Raw genomic sequence first — 24,880 nt, forward strand, 5'->3', positions numbered from 1 at the left:
AGGAGGCACAAAGTGTGTAGAGACTAGAGAGAGTGCGAGTCAATAGTGTTTGTCTGTCTGTCAGCGTGAGGATGCAAAGCGAAGGGACGACGTCGTCGACGTGGGCTTTCGTGTTCGTACCAGCATGCAGCATGCAGCATGCAGCAGCAGCTGACCGTGATTGGATTGGATGGGAAAACAGGGAAGTGACCATTCACTCGGTGTTGCCGCTGCACTTCACTGCTAGTGCCAGCCGTTTTAATTTGACCAGTGGCCAGCTAATTCTTGACCCCGATCTCCAGCAAGGTCTCGGCCAATTCGTTTATCGAATTAGCTCCATTGTTGGTGATCCTAGCGGCTTGTAAAGTTGTAGTTGCTCTATCAGAGTAGAAAATGAAAATTATTTTCGCAAAAAAAAGTAGAAATGAACAGGGACAACAAACATATTTATAACTAGGTGGCACAACACTCCCACGAGGGGCGGCTCGAGCGGGACCCAAGCCACCGCCACCGCCTCCCCCTTCCCCTCCACCCCCACCGTCGTCGAAGCATTCCGCTGATCAAATGATGCGCGGCAAATGGCAATGGCGAGCTCTCATTCCCGAGCACGACTGGCAGCGCCGGTGGCCTCTTCCTCCTCGCGTGGTGGGATCTCCGGCCGGAGATTCGTGGTAGCCCTGGACGGCCAGTGGCGGCGCCAGGAAATGGCGCCTGGGTATTCCGCCCAAAAATTTTTTTTTGCTCTAAATGTAGTATATGAATCAAACACCACAATACTATCAATATATGAATAAAACAACACTAGCATGACAACAATAGCAATATTTCAATTTATAAGCCCATAACGACATGAATACATAGGTACCTTTTGATTGATAAAGTGATGATGTTACATCTTACATTATAACTTTGCGCTTGCCTTTTTGGAAGAGATTGATGATATCCTTATCCTTTACTTGCCTGAAGAAATCTCTCTCAACAAATGTAACCATACAATAGTTTAAATAGTCATCACCCATTTTGTTCCTTAGCTTATTCTTCAAATAGCTCATTGAAGAGAACATTCTTTCAACACTAGCAGTGGCTACTGGTAGAATCAATACCAACTTAAGAAGCTTGTAAACAATATGATATTGTTCATGCTTCTTTGTCTTGACAAGCATAACTGATAGCTCAGACAGATTTTTCAAGTTTTGAAATCTTTCATCTCTACGCAAATTAGCAACATACATGTTTAGTTGCCATGGAAGCCTTGCTAGTTCATCTCTTGTAAAATCAGAAGCATAAAACTTTGTAGAAAGCTTAACCAACTTCTCTTGATCATAAGCAGCAAATAGATGAAGTGGACTAAATGATGCCATGCAAATAAGTAGCTCTGTGTTTACCTCATCAAATCTGCCATTTAGCTCACCAATTTGCCTATCAATGACAGACACAAACATATCTACCTTGAAGCGGTGGTAATTGATCACACCATTGCATACACCCCTTCTAGGCCGGCCAACGGGGAAGTAAGGACGCTCTCTTCCACCTTTATTTGTAAACTCAAATTTATGATTCTTTGGTTGACATGGCCCCATCTCAATAAATCTCCTTCTTACTCTATCTTGATCATTGACATCATACATAGAGATGGGAATCCGCTTTCCAGGATCATGTTCGAGTGCCTCTAAATCTGTTTGCATCATTTCATCATCTTCATCTATAGATTCATAATCTTCTACTTCTACATGAGGTGTTGAGGTTTCTTCTCTACTCTCCGGTGCTTGCCATAACACCATTTGCAAATTGCTCTCAAGATGAACAACACTAGATGCAGTTGTTGTATGATTCGGTGTGGATGATTCATTCATTTTCCTTGTTTTTGCAGCCTTTTCCCACATTGTATGTATGCTACTACCAACAATACCACTCTTCTTCTTCTACAATAAAAAACAAGAAATAGAAAATTAAAATCTTGCATCTATGATTCTATGAAGCTAATAGGAGTGAATGATTTATCTAGAAAGCAAACAATGAAGTAAAGTAACAGCAAAAAATAAAATTGGGGGCAGTAGTACGCCATTACCGCTGCTCGGCGCTGGGAAGCCTAGGATGGGGATGAGGCGGCGCGGACGGGAGGAGGGGCTAGGGCGCGGGTCGGCAGGGGGCAGGGCCGGGGCGCCGCCGCTGCCGCCGCGGCGGGCGCGGGGCCGTCGCTCGCTGCTCCGGGATGCATCGCCGGGCCGGATGGGGCTGCGCAGACGGGAGGAGGGGCTAGGGCGCGGGTCGGCGGGGGCCGAGGCCGGGGCGCCGCCGCCGCCGCGGCGGGCGCGGGGCCATCGCCTGCTGCTCGGGGATGCATCGCCGGCGGCGGTCGTGGGCAGGTCTGCGTGCTGCGTCGCGTGCGGCGTGCGTCTGCCTGTGACTCTGCTGCGAGTCTACCTGTTGGGCTGGGCCAAATACGATCTAATTTTTTTTCCCATCAAAAACATGGGTATTCCATGGAAGACAGGGGAATACCCCCAGCGCCGCCCATGTGGACGGCGTCCTTTGTTTGGCCTAGATGAACGCTGGGGTGGTGGCCTCGGACTTCTTCGTCGACCTTGGCGACCATTGTGGCCACAAGGGCTGCACCTGGTTCGAAGGACTCGGCGCGGCTCAACCCCTCATCTTCGCGTGCTGCGGGTGGCGGTGGTGCCCGCTGAGATCTCCGATCTGCTGTTGGAAGCCGGTGGGCGGCGGTGTGGGGGCCTGCTGATCTCCCCATAAAGGAAGTGCTCCTAGGGTTCTCCTCGCGCCAAGATGCTCTTCTGCTTGCTACCTGCTCTCATTGATCTGGCCGGTGACAAGTTTCAGAAGGATTCACCGTCGATCTTGGGTACTTGATGCATGTAGATTGCCGGATCGGACGAGATTCGGTCGTGTGCACCCATTTTCTTGTCGTACGGTTTCAGGAGGGCGAGACGTGAAGCTTCTTTGTATGTTCCCATCATGGGACATGTATTTTGAGTCCCATGGTGAAGTCAGTGGTGGAGAATGGCATGCCAGTGGAGGTTCTAAGGCCTAGTAATGGTGAATCAAGTCTTCGGAGCGGTGATGAACTTTCATGGTGATTCGTGACTCATAGCAGCGGCATCGGCAAGTGGGAGCGACAACACATGAGGAGTACGAAGTCTTATATTTCAGAGTAAAAATCCAAAGATCTGGCCTTAATTCGTTGTGTCTGACAATGATCTTGTTGAAGACACTATTTTAAGAGCACATAACTTTCTTCAGGGTGAAAACGTAAGATCTATAATTCGGTGATGATTGCGCTTGTACATTATTTCCTTCTTAGAAGCTTTGCTTTTGGAGAATTCGAATTTCAAGTGTTATCTTGGTAGTGAATGTGCGCTACAAGGAAAAAATCACCGTAGCGGGACTTTTTTTTTCTTCCTTTTATTCTTTTTGTTTTTTGGTTGTGTGCATCTGTAATATTTATAGGGTATTGCATTGTTGTGGAGGATAGTTGTAATTAGTATCTCCATAATATTCAATAATCTCTTTGTCAAGAAAAAATGAACAGGGAGTGGGTTTGGTTTGATGCAGAAAAACGACTTGACAATTTTCCTTTTTTTGATTCTGAATACACTGAAAGCAAAACAAGGCACATTGTCCATGTGTGAATCTGGTTCGGGCATACGGCCCATGCTGATATGGCGAGGCGCCTATCTTTGCTCATTGATGGCAAACCAAACGTTAGCCAATGTTGCTCTACCGACTCCTGTCTTGCAAATTCCGGTAGCGTGGTTTTTTTCTGGCACCGACCAGACACACCGTCGCTTTTCGACCCAAAACGAGCGGATTCCGATGGGTTCATTTTGGTTACATTCATGCAGCACCGTGCTGTGTCCCAATGCAACTATATACATGGAGCCAGAGGCTCTGCAGCGATCAGACATAGGAAGAGAGGGATACAGAAAACGAAACAACATTCAGCACAAGGAGACTCTGCAATTCACTCGGAGCCATTGACCGGACTCGAGTCGCTCCGCGGGGTCCATCACAGACAAACAGACAGACACGGTGCCGATGGCTGGGGTCTGATCTCTCGTGTCCAGCTCCTGCTGCAAAGCCTAACGAGATCCTTCTTCTTACTGTACAACAAAGATAAACAAGGAAATGCGCAGCTCGTCACAGTAAATAAACAGCGGACCAGCAAGACTCGAGCCCATTGACCGGACCCGAGTCGCGCCGCGTGGCTCATCACACACGCTGGCCATTGCTCATTGCTGGGATCTGGCCAGATCTCCAACCCATGTTCCAAAATCTAACTGCTTCCTTCTTCTTAATGGCGATCCAACGCGTGGTTGACGCATGACTTAGGCTTCCTTTCCTTGATTGTTCCTTCAGTGCCCGCACTTGCTTCTTGCTTTACTGCGACACATGCCAGATCTATACCTAATACGGAGTAATAAAAGAAAAAGGGTTTCTCCCTCGGTAGTCGTCTAATTTTTTATTGGACGGTTTTGCCCTCCCATCAAATTACATAATACTACACCTGCCATGGGATTGTACCGGTTCGTTTATTTCCGTCGTCCGTAGTTGTTTTTGGTTCCGTGGCTTGTTTCTCTCGTACGACGCGTGTGGCTGGTTTGCCCGGATCGATTTCCTAGCTGGGCATGGACTAGAACGATTTGGAAAAAGGAGTTTGCATCGGTTTACTACACAGCATCGTTTACTATGCACAACCGGGGGAAGAGGAGCTTGTTTCTGCGTTGGCTATTACGGAATATACAAGACACCGTGTGTGGTACGGAGTATAAGAGTCTGCCCCAAATAAAACTTTCCATATCTCGAGTCGTGGTATCCGCAACGCGGTAGATCGAGGTTCTTGATTCCTCTCCTAGCACGAACTGAACTTCACAAGCCTGCCTTATTATTATATGAGCCCAGAAAAGTTACGTGTACATGTACATATACAATATAATCCGGTCTCTAGGTTAACCGACTGTGTTACATGCTCATATATACGCCGATACCCAACGGCCTATCGACCCGCACGATCTTCGCCACTTTGCCGCTGAGTTAACCCATCATTAAGTCGACTTATATATCGCAAGGAATTCTTGGGCGAGGATTCGATCAAAATTTCGCGCGGCTCTAGACAACCTAGCCGGAACCTCAGATGAGCACGTCACGCTGCGTGTCCTTACCGATAGCTTCGACAACGATTGCCAACGATGAACCTCGCATAGGTAGACATGGACGAGGCCGCCTTAGCCATGAGCGAGGTCTGCTAACTCGCATACACGCAAAGAAAAAACTCGCGTGCGGTAGGGCCCCCGGTCAATCAGATCGTCGCCTTCCTTGGCCCCGGCGGCAGCGCCCGCGTCATGCTGTAGGGTCTCTCCGACAACACCGGCAGTGAATGAGGGGCTAGGGTGAAGGTTCGTCAACGTCATTTTGGTCGTCACTGCGATGCACCTCAAGGTCACTGCAATTTGGGAGGAAGAGAACACTGGGAGATATAGAGGTGGGACCCACTAAACTGGTTGCTCAGTTTTGTGCGTTGCGATTTTTTTTTGTCTCGACGGCTGCTTCATCTTCTTCTCGTTTACTTTCTGTCACGGGGCAGCGACGACAACCCAATGCCTCCGATCCATAGCCCATGCCCTAAGGTGATCGCTTCTGCAGTTGCTGATGGTAGCCTGGAGGACGTCGACCAGATCCATAATAAAATACATGTAGGCGTAGACGCAGACGCAGCCACGAAAAGATACAAATAAGGTGTCCGGTTCTGCAGAGCCTGATGCTGATGGTAGCCTGAGGAAGTTGAACAGAACCGCGAAAAGATACATGTAGACGTACACGAAGCTGCACCTGCATGTCTGCACTGTGTGCATCGTCCGTTGCGGAAACAGACATCATCATCTGCGCATCAACCTATTTCTCAACCTGTTTTGACGTGCTTTTTCTTGGTGTGAACAAATTGATTTTCAACTGTATAATTAATTCCATTTTGATCTAAGTACCTATTTTGTTGTTGAATTTGTCACGTAATCTTTATACTCATTACGGCATATGTACAAGTATCACAAATAGTGGAAAGGAATTAACCTGTGATATCTGAAATTGATCTTCCTTTTGAAGTTCATAAAAGTGCCATGAGATAACCCATGTTTTATCATCTTGGGTAGATTATTATACTAAAAAAATTATATCAAAATTACTAAAAGAGCATAAATAGTACAACAAAAAAATTGAAAAACAAAAGAGTAGACATGAAAAATAAATATTTTTATATTAAAGGGCAAATTAAGCCTAGGGGTTATGCGACTCATCTGAATTAGGGCAAAACTTGAATCGTGCCGACATTCTTCATCCAAACAAATGTTGATTTTGTAACTCCCCGAGTCCCGGTGCAAGGCATGGGCACTTTTACTAGTCTATTCCTAAACTTCTAATAAACGTTGATACAGTACTCGTGATCATACAGAACATCACAAAGAAGCAAAGCAGAACGTGCCCTCCGCTCATCTTAGGTTAGTACCCTTGCCAGTCATAGGGGATGACAACTGACAAATGCTCCAAACCGGGACCTCGCTAAACTAGAACAAGGAACAATGGTGATCTAGCATGAAGTTGACGATGGATTGCAGCATCTGGTGGCTCCGCATTCAGAGCTCATAGGCTGCCAGTGTGCCAGTCACGTCGGATGCGGCCCACACGCCGAGCTCGCCGGGACAAGGCGCTGACCAGCGAACGCGCATCGCCCAGAAGGCACGCCCGGGCTCCTCCACGTCTCCGGCAGTGGCGGGGCGCTTGGCATCACGGGGAAGGCACCGATGCCATTTTGCCGTCTTCCTGGGCTCTCCGGATCCTGAAATATCCAGTTGACGAAATGTGATCATGAAGTGGATCAGATAGCAGGCGACCTCTCTAAAAGAAAAGGATAGCCGCTGACCTACTAGCCTCCTACTTCTCTTCGACGAAATGGAGGCACAGTTTCAAATATTTAATGACATCCAGAAGGAGACATATAATCAGAATGTGGCGTTTGGACATAGCCAGACTTAATTAGACAAATGAGAAGCCTACGGCAGCCAAATTACCTAACTCGGTACAACCTGAATTCAGTGTTCTATGCACCTGCTATTCCCACAACTACAAAAGAACACCAAGCAATAGCAACATAAATAAGGCTGAAACAACGGTATGCCAACCTACAGCAGCCAGTTTTGTACTTCTCTTTTTCGAGAACATGCACTAGCTTTCTACTTTTCGACGTGATAATTATATCTGTAGTATGATTTATCATCGTTCTTTCAATGGAAAATTGACTTTTTAGCCTGAAAATCATTGTACCTGGCTAACCCCGTTCTTGGTTTGCTGAGATGCTGCAGTATCTTTTTCGGAAACGGTTGTTTGGGTTTCAATCTTCACATGCTTCTGTGTTAGCTCATGCAACAAACAGCAGAGCTTCTCTGGGTCCATTCTGCCGACAACTATCACCTCTGCTGTCTCTACCACCAGATCAGCCCTCTCCACCCCTTCATAACATAGAAACATGAAGGAGGCCATAATTTAGTTCATTCAGAAATGCAGTCCAACAGAAGACATGAACAAATAGTCTATCAGAAAGAGATGCTCATTTGAGCAACTTGCACAAGTACCTTCTGAAAGGGCGATCTCTCTTACCCCATCATTGATCTTCTTGATGCAACCATTGCACTGGCAGTGCATGATGACCTTAAGAACACAAGTATTTGACGCATCGTCCTTGTGGTGTTCCTGTCACACATCGTAAGAACCTCTGAGTCTCATAGCATAATATGAAGAATTAGTTGTAGTATGGCTATGCACATAGGTTAAGATGCTACACACAACATACCTTTCCCATGATCACATATACCTTGTTTTAAGCTTTCTTGATACTTCAGTTCACCAGGAAGAGTGTGAGTATCTTACTTATACTGAAAGCAAAGAGGTTAAGCACAAAAGAAAAGGTTAGCTATTGTTGTGGTTGGCCACCACCTTCTTCACATTCTTGTGGATGAAAAGGAATGCTTAATCTGACTTCAGATAACCAGTATAAATAAAAACATATAAATATTGAAACAGAGCAACATAACAACAATGTAGATTTCAAATTGTAGAATTAATTATGAGAATATGAATTTATATTTCGCAGCACATATTCTTCTAAAAAAAGGTGACGAAAACCCAGTTATTTGCCATTGCAACAATCAATTGTGAGCTTCCTTTTGTGCTCTTACTTTACTTTGCGGTTTAACAACACAATGATGTGAAATGTTCAGTTTCAATTCTGACAGAGGTAGGTCAGCTGTCAATCTGCATTCAATTGTGAGTTGTTGGTTTTTGGTCAACTCACTTAGGTTTAGATCTTAATCAACAGGCACAAAAAAGGATTTGGTTTTCAAAATTCTGAACAAAAAGTCTGTATGTGTACCACAATAAAAAAGGAAAAGAAAAGTAATAGAAAGTTACTCACATCATCACCAGTGGTCCATGCAAGAGCATGACCCTTGCTTCATTTTATGGAGCCTGATCCCATCATTCACACAAATATCTCTGTTGTAAATCTTTGACAGATACTTGAAAGAAGAATGGCAAGAAACATCCATCCGACGCTTACTGACAATTTTTATTGGGGTTTGAGGGTCTTGGACTAAATTTACCAACCCAAATGCTAGAGCGACCATCTCACTATGGTAAGCAGTCTCGCCCTTACTACTCAAATTGTGTCCTAAAATGCACAACTTCCTCGACATCTCTTCAAGGATCAAACTAATTTCCTTGGCCTGTGGGTGGGAAGTATCAGTGGTAGTTCCAAATTGATGAAGCTTACCGTTCCACTCTATATAGCTACGTTTTGGTTGCCTGTGCTCAGGTTTGTGGTTTATAGCCTTTCTCACCCTTGCAGCCCTCTCTTTTCTCTTTCCATCTGCAAATAAGTCAGACAAGAGGATGTTTTCTGGCTTGCGGCTATGATCATCAAACTGAAGAAGTTTCCCTTCTGCAAGTTTTCCAATCTTAATATTTCCATGGATCCTACATGCTCTGAGAAGAGCTGACCACACAACCTTATTTGCTTCGAAAGGCATGTTCTGGATGAAACGGTAAGCATCGTCAAGCCGTCCATCTCTTGCAAGGATTTCAGACATGCAAGCATAATGCTTAATGTCTTGTTCGACTCCATACTTGTCTACCATTGAATCAAATATTTCAATCCCTCGTGACACCAAGCCACTGCGGCTGCACGCACACAGGACTGCCATGAACGTGATCTTATCAGGATGGAGCTCAAGCGACCCCATTTCATCAAAAAGAGCAACGGCTTTCTCACCAAAGCTGCCATGAGCAAGTCCATTTATCATAGCATTGAACAACTCCACGGTCTTAAGCTCGTCACCGACACCACAAAACACATCCATAGCAGTCTGTATGCACCCATGCTTCGCATACATGTCCACAAAGCATGTAGCGAGCCTTGCATCTCTGCTAATCAGCCCATTACGCCTCACACGGTGATGAAGCCTCTTTGCCACATCGATCGTACCACACTGAACACAAGCTGAAACCAGTGTACCTACCGTGACTTGATCCGCCTCAAACCCTGCCTCCTCCATCTCCTCAAATAACAGCAATGCCTCCTTGTACCTGCCCGCCTGCACATATCCACCAATAAGAGCCGTCCACGCGACCAGATCCTTCTTAGGCGTCTCATCAAATAACTTTCTAGCCATGTTAACCTCCCCGGACCTTGCGTACCCTGACACCATCATGCTCCATAACCTCACATCCCTGGCCTTCTCCCCTGCCAAATCAAACACCTTCCTAGCAAGTGCCAGCCCCCCGCACTGCAAATACATGTCCACCAGCCCGATCACCACCTCCTGTGAATGAAACACCTTGGTGGCAAGCGCTCTCCTGGCAACTCCGTGCACCGCTTTAGCCACCCTCAAGTCCATCAGTCCGGCACACGCGCTCGACAATGCTGTGACAGTCCACCTATCCAGCCGGAACCCTCTGTCCAGCATCATACCGAATGCCGCGAAAGCATCGTCGATGCAGAAGGACTTGACATATGAGTCGATCAGAGTGTTGAAGGATACAGTGTCCCTGACTGGCATTTCGTCGAACAGCCTGCGCGCGAGGGCGGGTAGACCGAATGATCCGTAGAAGTGGAGCAGCGAGTTGGCGGCGAAGAGGTCGGAGGCGTGGCCTGACTTGATGAGGAAGGCGTGGGTGGAGAGCCCGGGCGCGGGGGTCGCGTGGCGGGAGCAGGCGGCGAGGGCGGCGGAGAGGGAGTGGGAGTTTGGAACGGTCTCTGTGTCGACGGGAGGTTCTCTGTCGCGGTCGCGTAGGATCCGGAGGAAGAGGCGGAGCGAGGCGAGATGGTGGCCCGAGCGGAGGTGCGGGCGGAGGAGGCGGGAGGCGGCGTGGGCGGGGAGCGGGAGGCCGAGGAGGAGGAGCTGCGCGTGCGCCGGGAGGGAGGGCCGGCGGCGGAGCGATGCGAGGAGGGAGAGGTGGAGGAAGCCTCCCGGTGCGGCGGCGGCGATCGCGCCGCCGGCGCGGCGGAGCCTGGACAGGCGGCGCATGGCGGGAGGCCTCGCCGGCGCCGGAGAGGTGGAGGGAGACGCGGCGCCGCTCATCTGGTGTTTGAATCGGACGCGTGGAGTGGGCTTGGGAGTCGGCGCAAAGCCCAACTAAACTAAACGTATGGGCCTCCGCGACACAACGCCGAACCAGCTTGACTCCACTGTCCTCCTATCCTCGCCGAAACCCTCGCCGCCGCCGGAGTCCGGCGGCCATGGACTACGACAGGCAAGCACGCGACGCCCTCTCATCGCGCGTTTTACTCTGCACCTAGTTAGCTGTAGTTCTAGTTAGTTATCTGTAGTTCTAGCAGAGATTGGGTGTAGTCAGACCATCTCGCTTCGCTCATACGGTGGCATCTGATGGCAGGCTCAACTCCCCGAGCACGTCGGCGATCACGCTAGAACTGATGGGTCATCGCCTGCATATTTCTCAGGTCTCTGAGCTTCCGTGCTGCCACTCCGCAGTCTGAATTTTCTGTTTGTTTCTTAGTATTTGCTTATTATCTGCAGGACCCTAACTCTAAGCACCTTGGGACTACTGTATGGGACTCATCAATGGTGTTTGCCAAATTCATGGTAATGGTTTGGGATTCTGAGATGCTCCCCTTTACAGTTCTGTAGCTTGCAAGCTTGATTTGCTAGCGTTAGTGTCGATGTCCGACTTTGGTTTCAGTTTAATCTTATCACCATCAGCACACTTGATGTTTGCAGGAAAAGAATAGCAGGAAAGGCAGGTTTTGTCCATCTAAACTGAAAGGGAAACGGGCGATTGAGTTAGGAGCTGGTTGTGGTCTTGCCGGGCTGGGTAAGCTGAATCTCGTTGTACTTTCTGAGGTATCTATATCTTTGGAGGTACTCTTTGAAGGAAAATAATCTACGCTTTTCATTTAGGAATGGCGTTGCTGGGCTGTGACGTTGTTACGACCGACCAAGTTGAGGTGCTCCCGCTGCTCATGAGGAATGTTGAACGCAACAAATCGTGGATCGCACAGTCAAATCCTGACTCAGGTTTTTGTTTTCAAAGAGAACCAGCAGGAGTACTCTTAATAGAAGCGACTTTATGTTATAATAATGCTTACTGGTTATCCACACTTTGTTATAGCATGTGTTCCTTCAGTGGATTATTATTCTTACCACGCATGGATATTCCTGGTGATTACAGAGTGTATGGCATGTAGGTTCCTTCGGTATGGTTACGGTTGCAGAACTGGATTGGGGGAACAAAGAACATATCAGAGCTGTTGAACCTCCGTTTGATTACATCATTGGAACTGATGTTGTAAGCTTTCTGGTGTAGTCTTGTGTTCTGTGCAAGATAGCATATTGTACTTCCAGTTTATGCAAGTTTATACATGCTGAATTACAAATTTACAATCCGGAAATAGTTATTATACACATCATCCATGACCCATGCATAATTGAGTTACCAGTTCCTTTACATGAGGAACCTCGCAAACATCTATCTAAATTTATTTATTTATTCTTCTTGGTCACATTACCGATTCTTTGGATTTTGGAACACTTATCTTTGTACTATCATAAACTGTGGCCATACCCTATGAATTGAAATATTAATTCAGAGAACATGTTGAAATTTAAAGGCAGATGACAAACATTCAACAGAACAAGTTATAATCGACCGTAACAATATAGTGGTTCATCGATAACAGAGAGACTTACCACTTGTTCATTTGCTTATTCTCAAGGTTTATTCAGAACATCTATTGCAACCTCTACTGGAGACAATTATTGCACTATCTGGTCCCAAGACAAAAGTACTGGTGGGTGGTTTCCCCTCTTCGATTGTTTTATAACCAGCTAGGATATTTAGTTACTCGTGCGCAAAAGACCTGCATAAGGGCACAACTGAACGTTTAGTTGCTTTATAACCAGCTAGGACATGAGATCCGTTCTACCACCGTCCATGAACAGATGATGGAGATGTGGAAAAGCAACTTTGATGTGAAAACTATATCTAAATCGAAGGTACTTATTTTGGGTTCAGCTCATTACATTGTTTTATTCTTTTCTACTTGTTTGCATCCGTGTTTAAGATGCTTTTCACCCTCACGTCTTCTGAATTCTTTCACAGATGGATGCTAAATATCAGCATCCTAGTATAAATCTTTACATGATGGACCTCAAAGCTCCACATGTCCTCGATGCTGGACCCAACGATAACGGTATCACCGAGGAGGAGGATGATGATGCCTCCAACCCAGGTGGAGAATATGAAGATCCGGGAGTGAAGACTGAATCTTGTGCTTCTTCTAAAGAAGCGGAAAACGGAAACATGGATGACTGGGAAATCAGAAGGTCTGGGGCTATGGCTGCAAGACTTCTCAAAGATGTGAAGCTAACATGAGTTGGATATGATGAATGACTTTATCATTGATGTTCTACTTTTTTGTGTGTGTGCCATGATTGATTGCACTCTAGTGAAGATGAACATCATTTCTTTTTCGTTTTGTTTCCCTTGTCATAAAAGGTGTACCCTGATTTCTATTAGTTCAAGCCATGTTATTCTGGAGACGCATTTGCTGTAAAGTGTGTCGAATGCTGGCTATAACTCACCAGAGTGAAATCCATCTCATTTAGCCTTGCAAGGTGGTCCTTGCTGATTCACACGGGATTCCACGTGCCCCATGCTACTCGGGCCAAAATCTCAACTGCACTGATCAGACCCTGCAGCTGCTATGTTTCTTCAGCAAGTTCAGCACCTCCGGTTAAGCACAATTCCTTCTATTCTACAAATGCATGCTGAGAACCAACAAAGGAACACCTTCAGTTAGCTTTGGTTACATTTTAATACTGGGTTAAGATACATCAGGATAGAGCAAGAACATTACCACGTCACTTTTTAGTCGAACCATTTTTTCCTACAACAAAGCGAAAGTAAAATTTAAGGCAAAATTGAACATAGAAGTCGCAGGATTCTCAGAGCTGTCCATAATAGATAGACTAGAGCTGCTGTTTTTTCTGTCTCTCTTATTTTTCTGTTTTTTTTTTTTTGCCCTCATGTAAATATCCCACCTTAGGACTTGGACCTATACTATGTTCTTTCATTTAAATGAAAAGATGCACCGTAGAGGCCTCCTCTACCGTTTCACTGGTCAATAAAAAGTACTGATAGAACACGATCCTTGGCCAATATGGCTAATTGTCCCTTACGGAGAAATAGTTGATGCTTCGAAATTAGTCGAGTTCCATTCAAAATCGACATAGGATCGTATTCTATCTTATAGACTACTAGTTAACGTGCAGTGTAGGCACCAACCAAGCAGGAAGTTGCGCCTGCTTCTCGCGTGCCTGAATCGAGATCGAGGATGGCTGCCTCCTGGCCGCCGTCTAGCCAAACGGGGACGAGGGCCACCACAAAGTCGACGTGCACGATGGACAAGGTGGAGGGCTTCCACCGGTTCGAGGTCCGCAACTACAGCCTGATCAAAGGCATCTCCGCCGCCAAATGGGTAAGGTCCGGCACCTTCCCCGTCGGCGGCTACGACTGGTCCGTTGTCTTCTACCCCTCGGGATGCCTCTACGCGCCCAGAGCAGGCAACATGTCGCTGTACCTCGAGCTGATGACCAGCGGCGCCACGGCGAGGGCGGCCTTCGTCGCGCGGTTCGTGAACCCGGCCACGGGGCGGTCGCGGAGGATCCAACACAGCGGGATCGGGCAATACAACACGACGGGCACGGCGCATGCCAGGGAAGGAATCAGCCCCATGACGACGGCCGCGCTTGAGGCCACCTACGTCGACCGAGACAGCGACCGCCTCGTCATCGAGGTCACCCTCACCGTCATGGGCGAGCCCCGCACGTCCGCGGCGACACGGCTGGGCGTCCCGGCGCCGCCGTCGTCGGACCTGCCGGCGCACCTGGGGCGCCTGCTGGAGTCCGGGGAGCTGGCGGACGTCACGTTCCAAGTGCGGGGGGAGAGGTTCGCCGCGCACAGGATGGTGCTCGCCATGAGGTCCCCGGTGTTCAAGGCGGAGCTCTTTGGGCCGATGAGCGAGAGCGGGTGCATCACCATCCAAGACGTGGATCCTGCCGTGTTCAAGCTCCTGCTCGACGTCATCTACACGGACGCCTTCCCTGCTGCCATGCACGACCTCGACGAGGACTCCAGCCGAGAGCTCGCGCGGCATCTGCTCGCCGCAGCTGATCGGTACGGCATGGATAGGCTCAAGGCGCAGTGCGCCAACATCTTGTCCACGAGCCTCAACGCGCACACTGTTTCTAGTACGTTGGCTTTAGCTCATCTGCACGGCTGCCACCAGCTTAAGGATGCTTGTGTTGGGTTCATCATCACATTAGGCATGGACAATGGCTCGGTGCTAACAAGCAGGGAGGATCACCCACACGACCAGCAGCTCGGTTGTTTTACTTTCCTCGGATGTTTCTGCAAGGCAGTCGCCAGCATCCTTAGAATCCACTAAGTCGAATATGTGTGGTTAACTCATTGTCGATCTGCTAACTACTTTTTTGAAGTACATGGAGGAGAGAATACCAACTAGCTACTGCTAGAACCCGTAGTCCATGGGGGAACTATTCACGGAGCATGATGGAGGCGGTGGCGTCGATGGAGATGGCTTCCGGGGGCACTTCCCCGTCCCGGCAGGGTGCCGGAACAGAGACTTCTGTCCCCCGAATTGGAGTTTCGCGATGGCGGCGGCGCCCCTGGAGTCTTTCTGGAGTTTCGTCAAAAGGTATCGAAGATTTAGGTCGCGAGGGGTTATATAGGCGAAGAGGCGGCGCAGGAGGGGCAACAGGGTGCCCTCCTAGTTTCTGCTCGTCCCGAGCAGGTAAACGATAACAAAGATAATTTCTGGAGTGACATGCCATCATAACCTTGATCATACTATTGTAAGCATATGTAATGAATGCAGCGATCCAAACAATGGCAGGACAAGTAAAAAAGTTAACCTTGGGAAGCGGATTGGCGGCGCTGAATGGTTCAACGCGGCAAGAAGAAGGGACAGGATCTTTTTTGCTGAGAGACGAGATTTTTCGGACAAGCTTTTCTAAATTCTTGACCTCCAAATCCGTCGACAACCGATCAGAGTCCGTGTCGCCAGAATATTTCCAGAGAGGGCGTTTGCGAGCTTGGAGAGGCTGCACTCTGGTCCTCAGAAAATAGGCTGTGATTTGGATGCCTGATAATTCTTGGCCACGAGTATTTTGCAACTCGTGGATGCGAGCCATCAGGGCCTCGGTCGCAATCTTTTCTTCTTCGGTAGCCTCTGCGTCCCAGGAGCGGCGGCGAGTAATTCTCTCGGCACCATCAAAAGGAGGGATGTTGTCCTCAGCACATCCGTTGTTTTCTTCCTGGATGTACAACCACTTCTTGCGCCATCCTTGAACTGAATCAGGAAGCTTGACGTCGAAATAGTCGACAGTGGGACGGACAGAAATTACAACGCCACCTATATTGTAGGCAACGTTGGAGGAGCCATTACGGCGACAAAAGAAAATGCGCCAACATCTTGTCGACCAGCCTCAACGCGCATACTGTTGCTAGTACGTTGGCTTTAGCTGATCTGCACGGCCACCAGCTTAAGGATGCTTGTGTTGAGTTCATCATCACATTAGGCATGGACAATGGCTCGGTGCTAACAAGCAGGGAGGATCACCCACAGGACTAGCAGCTCGGTTGTTTTACTTTCCTCGGATGTTTCTGCTATCTATCTATAATAAAATATTAATACTATGATCAACTATCTATAATAAAATATTAATACTATGTGAGTGGTGTTTTGGAACATGGGAGCATATGCTCCCTCTATTTTGAAATGCATCTTACACATATTTTGAATTTCAAAAAAATTAAAACCAAAAATTCGCATGTAAATCTTCTCGTGCTACACGCTTACAACTATCCTCCGATTACGGAACCTATAGTCAGGACCGTTTGTGTCTTCAGTTGCAAGCGCCAAGTGTGTCGTCTGTCATGTACTACCATCGTCTTAAAACTTAAGATTTTTCTTCCAAAACTAAAAACAAGTAAAGTTTGAATGAACTTTTAGAATCTATAACCAAACATGATATTTTGTAGATACCATATAAAAAATACATTTTATTATCTATCTAATGTTATTGATTTTGTAGAGACAAAGCCAGCCAAGACAATCAGATCCAGCTTCAGGTAACGGTAGCGTAAGGTTCATTAGTGGATGCAGGCCTGATTACCATCTGAGGTCAGCGCTCCAGGTGAGAAAGATTAAGTAGTGAGAACGATAGGAATATTAAAATAGCGCACTATCTAATAAAAAGTATAAACTTTATTCGCAAGCCGCGCCGTCGCCAAGCGTCCAAAGTCTTAAGTCGCGAATATTCACGCGAGCGCACGCGCTACACATGTATGTGTGTGGTGCAACCCTATGTGTGTTCTTACCATTTTATATGTCACCAAGAGTTCTCCTTATAAGTTGCTCCAAACTTTCTTCCCTTAGCAATGTGGGACTAAAGTTTGAGCATGGCACTAGAGTTCTCAGAATTTTGCATATGGGCCGCTGGTGCCTCAAATGGGCCTCTCTACTTGCTTACTGAGATATTCCACACTATTGTCTATCCGTCGGCCTAAATTCTTGCATGCCATCCCAACGAAAAAGGTCATGCTGATGCATGCATGGGATAAAGGCAGTGCAAGTCATGCATGCTCTAATTTATTTGACACAGGAGTATGCCCATACCCACCGGTGGGTACATATCACACTGACGCCGCCGGCAGCCAACAACTTGCAGGGGATCTCTATGGCGCTCCCATATTCCATGGTCGTTGATATATATAGAAACAAATGGTCCCAATTGCTAAATAGTGCTTGGAGGCTCGCTAGACAATCCGAGCCCCCGTTTTCATCGATCGCGAGCGGTCGTCGCCTACTTCCCCTGCTCTACCTCACGTATGGCAGCTGCCGCTTAGCACTGCCAAGGTGTGGCTGACGGTGATGCACGTTAGTGACTTCGATCCCCTTTCTCTTTGGGACATCTCCGCTTCGCCGCTCGCCTGTGGTGGCTCTCACCGACACGTCCACTCTGCCATCCTTTCTGCATAACCCCACCAGCGAAGACCCAGTGGCGAGCTTGTTGGACTGGCACACAACGTGTCAAGGACCTCGCCGATGCCTGCACCTCTGTTGGCTGCGAGTTTGTTCCGTCGTCCAGAGCAGCATGCATGGAGCTGGCCATGAACGCGGACGACGGCGCTCAAGGGGAAGAGGGGGTGGCCCTGTAGATGCTCGACCAAAAGGTGACGCCTAGGAAAAGGTCCATTTTCCCCCTCTTATGTTGTGTCATGTCTTAGTGTTCCAAGAACGGCAGAACCAAATTAGCTACGACTTTTTGTGTTAATGCATCTACAGGAGTAACTGAAGGCTGCAAAGCGGGAGGAGGAAGCGCAGCGATGTCATTGTCGACACCCACAAGCGTCTCGAGGCAGTGCTCCGGATCGACTATGAGCTAGTCTTGCTGGAGTAGAATGATTATACTTCGTAGTTGCCTACTAGTTTATCTGGAGTGGAACAATTGTACGTGTGTAGCTGCAAAGCAAATGGAAGTTCATGTAGTGTAAATGATTTTGCTTTGCGTCCTAATGCTTTACTTCCATCCATGCATTGATGCAACGGTTGAGTGCTGATTGGTGGATGATGAGCTGATGCACAATTGATAAACAAACAAATTTATAATTTATTCAGGTTACATGAAACTCATAACTCACAAGTGCAAACTAACCATGATTTGTTCATGCTGACAATAAATTATTATTTGGTATTACATGTGAGAATTAATGTTGTGGTCTCACAGCTCTTGTTTCCTTGCCATTGCCTATCTTTGTATCGACTTTTCTTTTTGCTAATTCTCATATATTCCCAAGTTCATTATTGAGACTTAGTTCCACCATTTTGATAGTAGATGTCGTTTACAAAATCCATCAGACAACTCGTTTCATCAGTATAGGAGTCGATGCCTCGCCCGCCCGGCCATCGATGGCTTGGTTATTGTTTTATTCATGAAGTAATTTCATGCATTCCCATTCATTTTGTGTGTGTCTTCCTTGTGTCACGCCGTTATTAGTTTATGCACACAAAATTTGTTCCATGTTCCACCTCACCATTGTGTATTTGGGACCCTTGTTTACCTAGTACTAACATTTTGTGCGTCTAGCCATCCCACAACCTTATTATAGAGTAAATTACAAGGAAATACCAATATTGAGGCGAATTCAACGGCAATTTTGTTAAAAAAATCAAGTCAATACCATCTATAGGGCCGGGAGCAAAAGATGGAGCTAATTCTCTACCGACATAGTTTTAATCTTTGTTGTCCCACTGTCAGTGATGACTTGGACTAACGGTTGCCACCATGACGTTTAGACCAATGACGGGCGAATATCCGGTCTGGTATGGGGCGTTGACCGAATCGGCTAGGAAACACGCGGCGGCGCTGGAGCGAGGCGTGCAAGCGCGGAGGTGGGCCAGAGGTAATGGGCATGTGTTGGGTGGCTTAGCGCCGATGCGTTGTGACCTAGTGTGTGCCACTGCGGTCGTGTGGGCCTTTCGTCCAGAGGCTAGGTGACGGCGCGCGATGTGTGCAGGAGCTGCGGCTACGCCGGTCGAGCTAGGGCGTGTCCCGCGAGCCGCGTGCTCGTGCTCTCCATCGGTGGGGGAGAGGATGATGGTGCGCTGGTTGTGGCCGCGGCCACGCTCGTTAGGCTCTAGCATCAGCTACAGCAGCTCCACGACAACGCTATCGCGCAAGTCATGGACTAGTACAACCTGGCGGCTGGGTCCGGCGCCGGCGCCGGCGGGTTCCTTGTGGCAGCGCTGTTCGCGCACCCGCCGGATGACGGCTGATTAAGCGTTTGACGTCATCCAAGCCGCTGATGATACCCTGCTACGACATGGCCATGGTGGCACCATCCGTCTTCTCCTGGTGGTCTGCTGCGCACGCGGAGGCGATGCTGGAGGCCCGACGGTGCGACTTGGAGTGGCTGCTCGCAGTAGGACGTGCCCGATAGTGGCGCGGCATGGATTTGCTGCTCACAGGACATGCACGGTGGCGGCACGACATGGATATGTTGCTTGCGGATGGAGAGGGGTTCCCCTCCATCCGAGCCGCAGCAGGACGGGCGCGGCCTGGGGGATCGCCGACGCGAGCGGAGCGCAACAAAAGAGGAGCTAGGACGCGCACGGGCGGAGTGGTTGCTGAGCGGCGCGACACGGCCGAGCACCGCTCGGCCGGAGGGAGAGGGGCGCCGGAGGCGGGAGGAGCCGGGCAGCGAGGTGAGCAGGAGGTAGAGGGAGGTAGTTCCCCGAAAGAGATAGAGAGAGGAATTAAAAGAACATCGAATAAAAAACTGGTACTGGCTGGTGGGCTCCATCTCCATCTCAGCTCCTCCTTTAACAAAATTGGACTGCGGGGATGGCCGTCAAGCCGCGTCATCATTAATAGTGGGGCCATAAAGGTTAAAACACTACCTACTAAGGTTTTATTCGATTTGTTGCTCCCTGCCTCAGAAATGGTACTTACTTGAAAAAATTAACAAAATGGGTACTGACCAATCGTATTCGGCCCAATTAGGGTAGTTTCTTGTAATTTTCTCCTAATTATATGATAGGGATATAGGTATTAGCTATGCTTTCACGTGCCCTTTTTTTAAAGTACGGCGTTATCATTTATGCACAAAATGATAGATATTTACCTACGTCTTCAAGTATCGTCTTGTCGTCGTGGCGGTGTGCTAGGGCTCCCGGGTGTGCGAAGATTTGATAGCTATAGCAGATTGTTTTCCTTGCCAATTATTGTCGTGACTGCATGCTAGACTTCCCGGCCCAGCTACGTGGAATGGGGTTAGATCACCGAATTATCAAAGAACCCGAGTGGTGAGTTTCCTTCAAGTGATCCTTATGGTGCACGGTCAAAGAATTTGGACTTGGCCTCCTCCAAATTCTGTTTTGGCGTTTTCCCGCTGAAATTTCCTTGTGCTTTCCCACCCACTTTTAATCATGCACGTACTTTTGAGGTGTTCCGAGCCAGATTCTGCATTTAAGTGACACACCCATATGCAGTTTGCGGCCCCAAAAACCTCCTTGCCATGGCACAGTAGTATATGTTGTAATTCGAGCTTGCCGAATTAATACTTGAGGATAAGCATGGGCAGCTGAACTTGTCGTTGTCATGCACGTCCCTCTGAACTGATGTTGTTTTGATCTAAAGCCCGCTGTGAGGCTACCTCCTAGGTCCAAGGTCCTATAAATGTCTTGTAGCCATTTGTTGTCCTCCATGCCCGCAGCAACCGTGCGCTTGTTCTTGGCCCTAGAGTTGACTAAAGGCAGTAGCAGTGTTGCAATGTCGCTAACCGAGAACCCATGGAGACATCTATTCGTCCAGAAAAATGTCTTATGTCTGTTGCCCACCCCGATCATGCCAAAGCTCTGAAAAAACCATGTATACCGGCTTGTTGACCAGTTGGGGTAAACCTTGCGAAACGTCTTCAAACATTCGATCGTGCATCTCAGTCATTCCCATTGATGCACTTGTTGAGTGCTGACTGCTGACTTGTGGATGATGCACTAGTGCACAACTGATTAGCAGACAAATTTAAAATTGATTCAGGTTACATGGACCTCATAACTCACAAGTGCAAACTAACCATGATTTTTTTCATGCCGACAATAAAGCATCATTCGTTATTACATGTGAGAATTAATTTTGTGATCTCATAGCTCTTGATGCCTTGTCATTGCCTCTCTTTGCAGTAACCATTTTTTATTAATTCTGATCAACTCTCAAGATCATTATTGAGGCTTAATTCCACCACTTTGCTAGTAGATGTCATTACAAAAATCAACCACTTTACTAATTCAGATCAACTCTCATTTAACCAGTGTAGGAGTCGATGCCTCCCCCGGCCATCGATGGCTTTGTTGCCTCGGTTACTATTTTATTCATGAAGTTATTTTATGCATTTCTAATCATTTTTTGTGTCTTCGTTATGTCGCACGCTATTTTTATGCATAAATAACAATTCCTTCCATGTTCCACCTCGTCTCTGCGTGTATTTGGGCATTTGTTTACCTACTATACCTATCATTTTGTGCCTCTAGCCGTCCCATGATGTACCCTTATTATATGCTAGGGGGATGGATACTATGCTTTGGTGTGCCTTTTGTTTAAAGTATGGTCGGCCTTATCATTTTATACACAAAATCGGAGGTATTTAGTTATCTCTTCGTGTGTCGTCGTGGCGATGTGCTAGGGTTCCCGGGTGTCCGAATATTTCATAGCTATATCAGATTATTTTGTCTTGCCAATTTTTGATCAAAAATCCCGAGTGATGATTTTCATTCAAGTGATCCATATGGTGCGATCAGATCATCAGAGAATTCCGGACTTCCCTTGCAAAATATTTTGTCTCACCATTTTCCTGCCCAGATTTCATTGCGCTTCCCCGCCCACTTTTAAGAATGCACATACTTTTGTGGTGTTCCCACCCAACTTATTCGTCTAAAGATTTAATGGGAAACCTATTGAGAAGTTAGCGATGTCGTTGCGCTCCCCCCCCCCCAGACTTTTAAGCTATTTTAGCATGTCGTTAAAGTTATGTGCATATAATATAAACGGGGAAGACAAATTCATGGGAAAAGTTTTTTATCCCAAAATAAATTGTATTAGAGCATCTCCAGTCGCGTCCCTCAAAGCGGCTCCGAGGCTTTTTAGGGTGCGCCGACCGCCGGACATATAATCAGCCCAAGCCGCACGCCCCAAAGGGCTTTTTCGCCCGGCGCGGCCCAATACGGTGTCCACGCCCCGAGGCCATCCCCGCTCCAAAGGGGACACTACGGGCATGCCGTACAGACCGCGGAAACGCGTCGCGAGTGGCAGGCCCGATGCGTCACCACCGATGCCTCCCGTGCGCTGGTGGCCGAGGAGGACGACGAGTTCGTCCTCCTCCCACTCTTCTTCCTCGTGACCAGCGCGGTCAGCGTTGTCCTCCCAGCATGCCGGCCCCTACATCGTGCCGAAGCGCGAGGTAAAGGAGGAGTACGCGACGCCGTCCCAAAATTGGAGGCGCGGCAGCGGCGGCGGAATCACATTCCGTGAACCGGCGCGGAAGCAAAAGATACGAGCGGGTTCCGGTGGCAGGAGCCTCCTCGTCCCGAAGCCGGAGGTGAAGGAGGAGGAGGCCGCGAAGGCCATGAAGGTGGCGGAGTACCTTCGTCGGTAGCACCTCATCGCCAGCAGGGACGACCCCGAGGACTGCCGGTGGTACAACGCAGAGTTCATGATGTTGTTGAACGACACAAAAGCATGGAGGGGCAACATCGACGACGTGATCTCTATGTCCATCCGCGACTCTGGCATGTCGTGAATCCATCTCACACACGACGGCGATGAAGCTAGACCCAGCGGCACGGTCAAGGACGAGCCCGTCGACGAGGACGTTAGCGGCACCGTGAAGGACGAGCCCATCGAGAGCGCGGCAAGCAGAACGTCGTCGATGACAGCATGTACAACTTTCACCAGTACTACGATCCCAGACGCTGCAAGTAGTACTAGTTTGGTTTTAGGTTTGAATTTCATCGAATTTCGTTCAAATCCATGTAATATATAACAAATTTTCATGAATTCGACTAAATTTAAAAAATAAATTCTATTTGGGGGACAATAGCGAAGCTCCCTAAACATGACACCAAGCAACATCGTCCCCCAAACGCTTTAGGAGTTGTTTTGAGGGACGCGACTGGAGATGCTCTTAACCTCCATTTGGGGCCCACTCGCTTGAATCAACAAAAGAATGACCATATTTTTTATAACAATTGTTTGTACTTCAAAGGGCCTTTTGGGTACATTATTACATTTTGTTGGATGTGGCGTCTTGTTGTCTCATTTTAGGTAAGACAGTGTGCACCTTTGTCATACCATTGTTCCTACGCCCCGACTTCTTCGTCTTCCATGCATGGATAGCTAAGCCACGAATTGTTTTTGCAGCTTTGGTGAATTGGACTTGTACTATGTTCTTTCATTTAATTTAAGTAGTGTGCTCCGGTGTCCCCCTCCCCCCTTCCAAAAGACACCTCTAAGAAAAAAATAGTGCACAAACACCATCATCGCCTGATCAAAGATCTTAGGTTTCCACCTGAAGATAGTCCCCACGTTCAAAACAATACCTTTAACAAGGTCATTGTCATGCACAACTAATTAAGACCAGACCTCGGATTTTCACCTCGTAAGATAATACTTGCTCATTTTAGGTATTACCCCTCACTCCAAGTGCCCTTCTTTATATGCACCCCGTTATTCTATGCATGAATTCATGTCATCACACTCGTCATTCCATGCGCCATCTCATCACCTCTTGTCCTTGGGGACATTCTTTCATGCCCGGGGCCGACTACGTATGAAGACTTCACGCTCTAGGTGGTGGGATTTTTCCCACCCAAATTTCCATCTTGGTGCTTTCCCGCCCACTTTTAAGCATGCGAGAGAGGCATCCGAGGATGTCATGGGTCGGTACGGTTTGGGAGGGCCGCATGAATGACCACACTAGGTTGTGGCACGTAGATGGGATGGGCGATGACGGCGACATATAAACGATCAGCCAGCACAAGAATAGTTGTAGCCAATTGGCTAAGCTCCCGAGTTGAGTCGTGCGAGTGACAATTATCTCGGTAGGTACCACGTAAAATGAAGAAATAGATTATGTAGAGAAAAATATGAGATAAATATTTTTGTACTTTGGCTGTGTGGAAGTTCAATAATATGAAAATAGTTCACACAAATTGATATTCCTCCGATTCATATTAATGGACTCAACTTTGTCTAGATTCGTATGCATCTATTCTAAAAACTAAACTAGATACATAGGAATCTAGACAAAGTTGAGTCTATTAATATGGACCAGTGGTAGTACTTTTTTGAGAGATCGGTGTGGTAATTTTTTCGCCGAGTTGGAGTAATGCATCATCGCATGTAAACTTATCATGGTGAAGAGCAAGTATCTACGTGCATGTAGGGATGTCAGCGGATGGATTGGTGTCCGACTAGCACAATTTAAGTAGATGTGGAATGCGAACCTGTGTAGTACTTTTTGCACTAATCATTGAGTCGTGCGGGATATGCAGGATCCCGCTTCTGCAACCCTACATGCATGCCTCTCACATGGTTCACGGTGAGAATTTACATATGTATTCCGCGCCCTTGGCCACGGTGTTTTATGGAAGACATAGAGAATAGTAATAATTGTAGGTACACGAGAATTTAAATCACACTTTCTTCACTGCTTGTCAAAAGAAAGAAAAATTGTTACATGGAGT

General features: G+C 47.6%; 3 protein-coding genes across 4 annotated transcripts; 2 read left to right on the forward strand and 1 right to left on the reverse strand.

Annotated features, from left to right (window-relative positions):
- Nucleotides 1-6,225: 6,225 nt before the first annotated feature.
- Nucleotides 6,226-10,763, reverse strand: LOC127305332 (putative pentatricopeptide repeat-containing protein At5g40405). 2 transcript variants are annotated; one of them, XM_071821237.1, is made up of 6 exons: nt 8,456-10,763; nt 7,835-7,916; nt 7,617-7,734; nt 7,309-7,493; nt 6,908-7,107; nt 6,226-6,823 (listed from the first exon to the last, which is right to left on the reverse strand). In XM_071821237.1, the coding sequence occupies exon 1, from the start codon at nt 10,617-10,619 to the stop codon at nt 8,460-8,462; it is 2,160 nt and encodes a 719-aa protein (XP_071677338.1). In that variant the 5' UTR covers nt 10,620-10,763; the 3' UTR covers nt 6,226-6,823; nt 6,908-7,107; nt 7,309-7,493; nt 7,617-7,734; nt 7,835-7,916; nt 8,456-8,459. The 2 variants fall into 2 exon arrangements, with proteins under 2 accessions (XP_071677338.1, XP_051191701.1); XM_051335741.2 differs by lacking the exon at nt 6,908-7,107.
- LOC127305333 (uncharacterized) lies at nt 10,668-13,190 on the forward strand. The gene is made up of 9 exons (XM_051335744.1): nt 10,668-10,791; nt 10,933-10,999; nt 11,076-11,141; nt 11,277-11,370; nt 11,457-11,573; nt 11,744-11,844; nt 12,272-12,346; nt 12,459-12,551; nt 12,658-13,190. Exons 1-9 carry the CDS (start codon nt 10,778-10,780, stop codon nt 12,928-12,930), a joined length of 900 nt encoding a protein of 299 aa, XP_051191704.1. The 5' UTR covers nt 10,668-10,777; the 3' UTR covers nt 12,931-13,190.
- Nucleotides 13,191-13,957: 767 nt separating this feature from the next.
- On the forward strand, nt 13,958-15,004 carry LOC127309813 (BTB/POZ and MATH domain-containing protein 1-like). Its single transcript, XM_051340535.1, has one exon. The coding sequence runs from the start codon at nt 13,958-13,960 to the stop codon at nt 15,002-15,004; it is 1,047 nt and encodes a 348-aa protein (XP_051196495.1).
- Nucleotides 15,005-24,880: the final 9,876 nt, after the last annotated feature.

Source organism: Lolium perenne, chromosome 6 (assembly GCF_019359855.2).
Source record: "Lolium perenne isolate Kyuss_39 chromosome 6, Kyuss_2.0, whole genome shotgun sequence".
Classification (NCBI taxonomy): domain Eukaryota; kingdom Viridiplantae; phylum Streptophyta; class Magnoliopsida; order Poales; family Poaceae; genus Lolium; species Lolium perenne.

Excerpts from the sequence above, each read along its gene's own strand:
- LOC127305332 (XM_051335741.2), bottom strand. The coding sequence starts at position 10,619 with ATGAGCGGCGCCGCGTCTCCCTCCACCTCTCCGGCGCCGGCGAGGCCT.
- LOC127305333 (XM_051335744.1), top strand. Across the intron at positions 11,845-12,271 it reads ACATCATTGGAACTGATGTT|GTTTATTCAGAACATCTATT; the intron begins GTAAGCTTTCTG and ends CTTATTCTCAAG. Across the intron at positions 12,347-12,458 it reads GTCCCAAGACAAAAGTACTG|CTAGGACATGAGATCCGTTC; the intron begins GTGGGTGGTTTC and ends CTTTATAACCAG.
- LOC127309813 (XM_051340535.1), top strand. The coding sequence starts at position 13,958 with ATGGACAAGGTGGAGGGCTTCCACCGGTTCGAGGTCCGCAACTACAGC.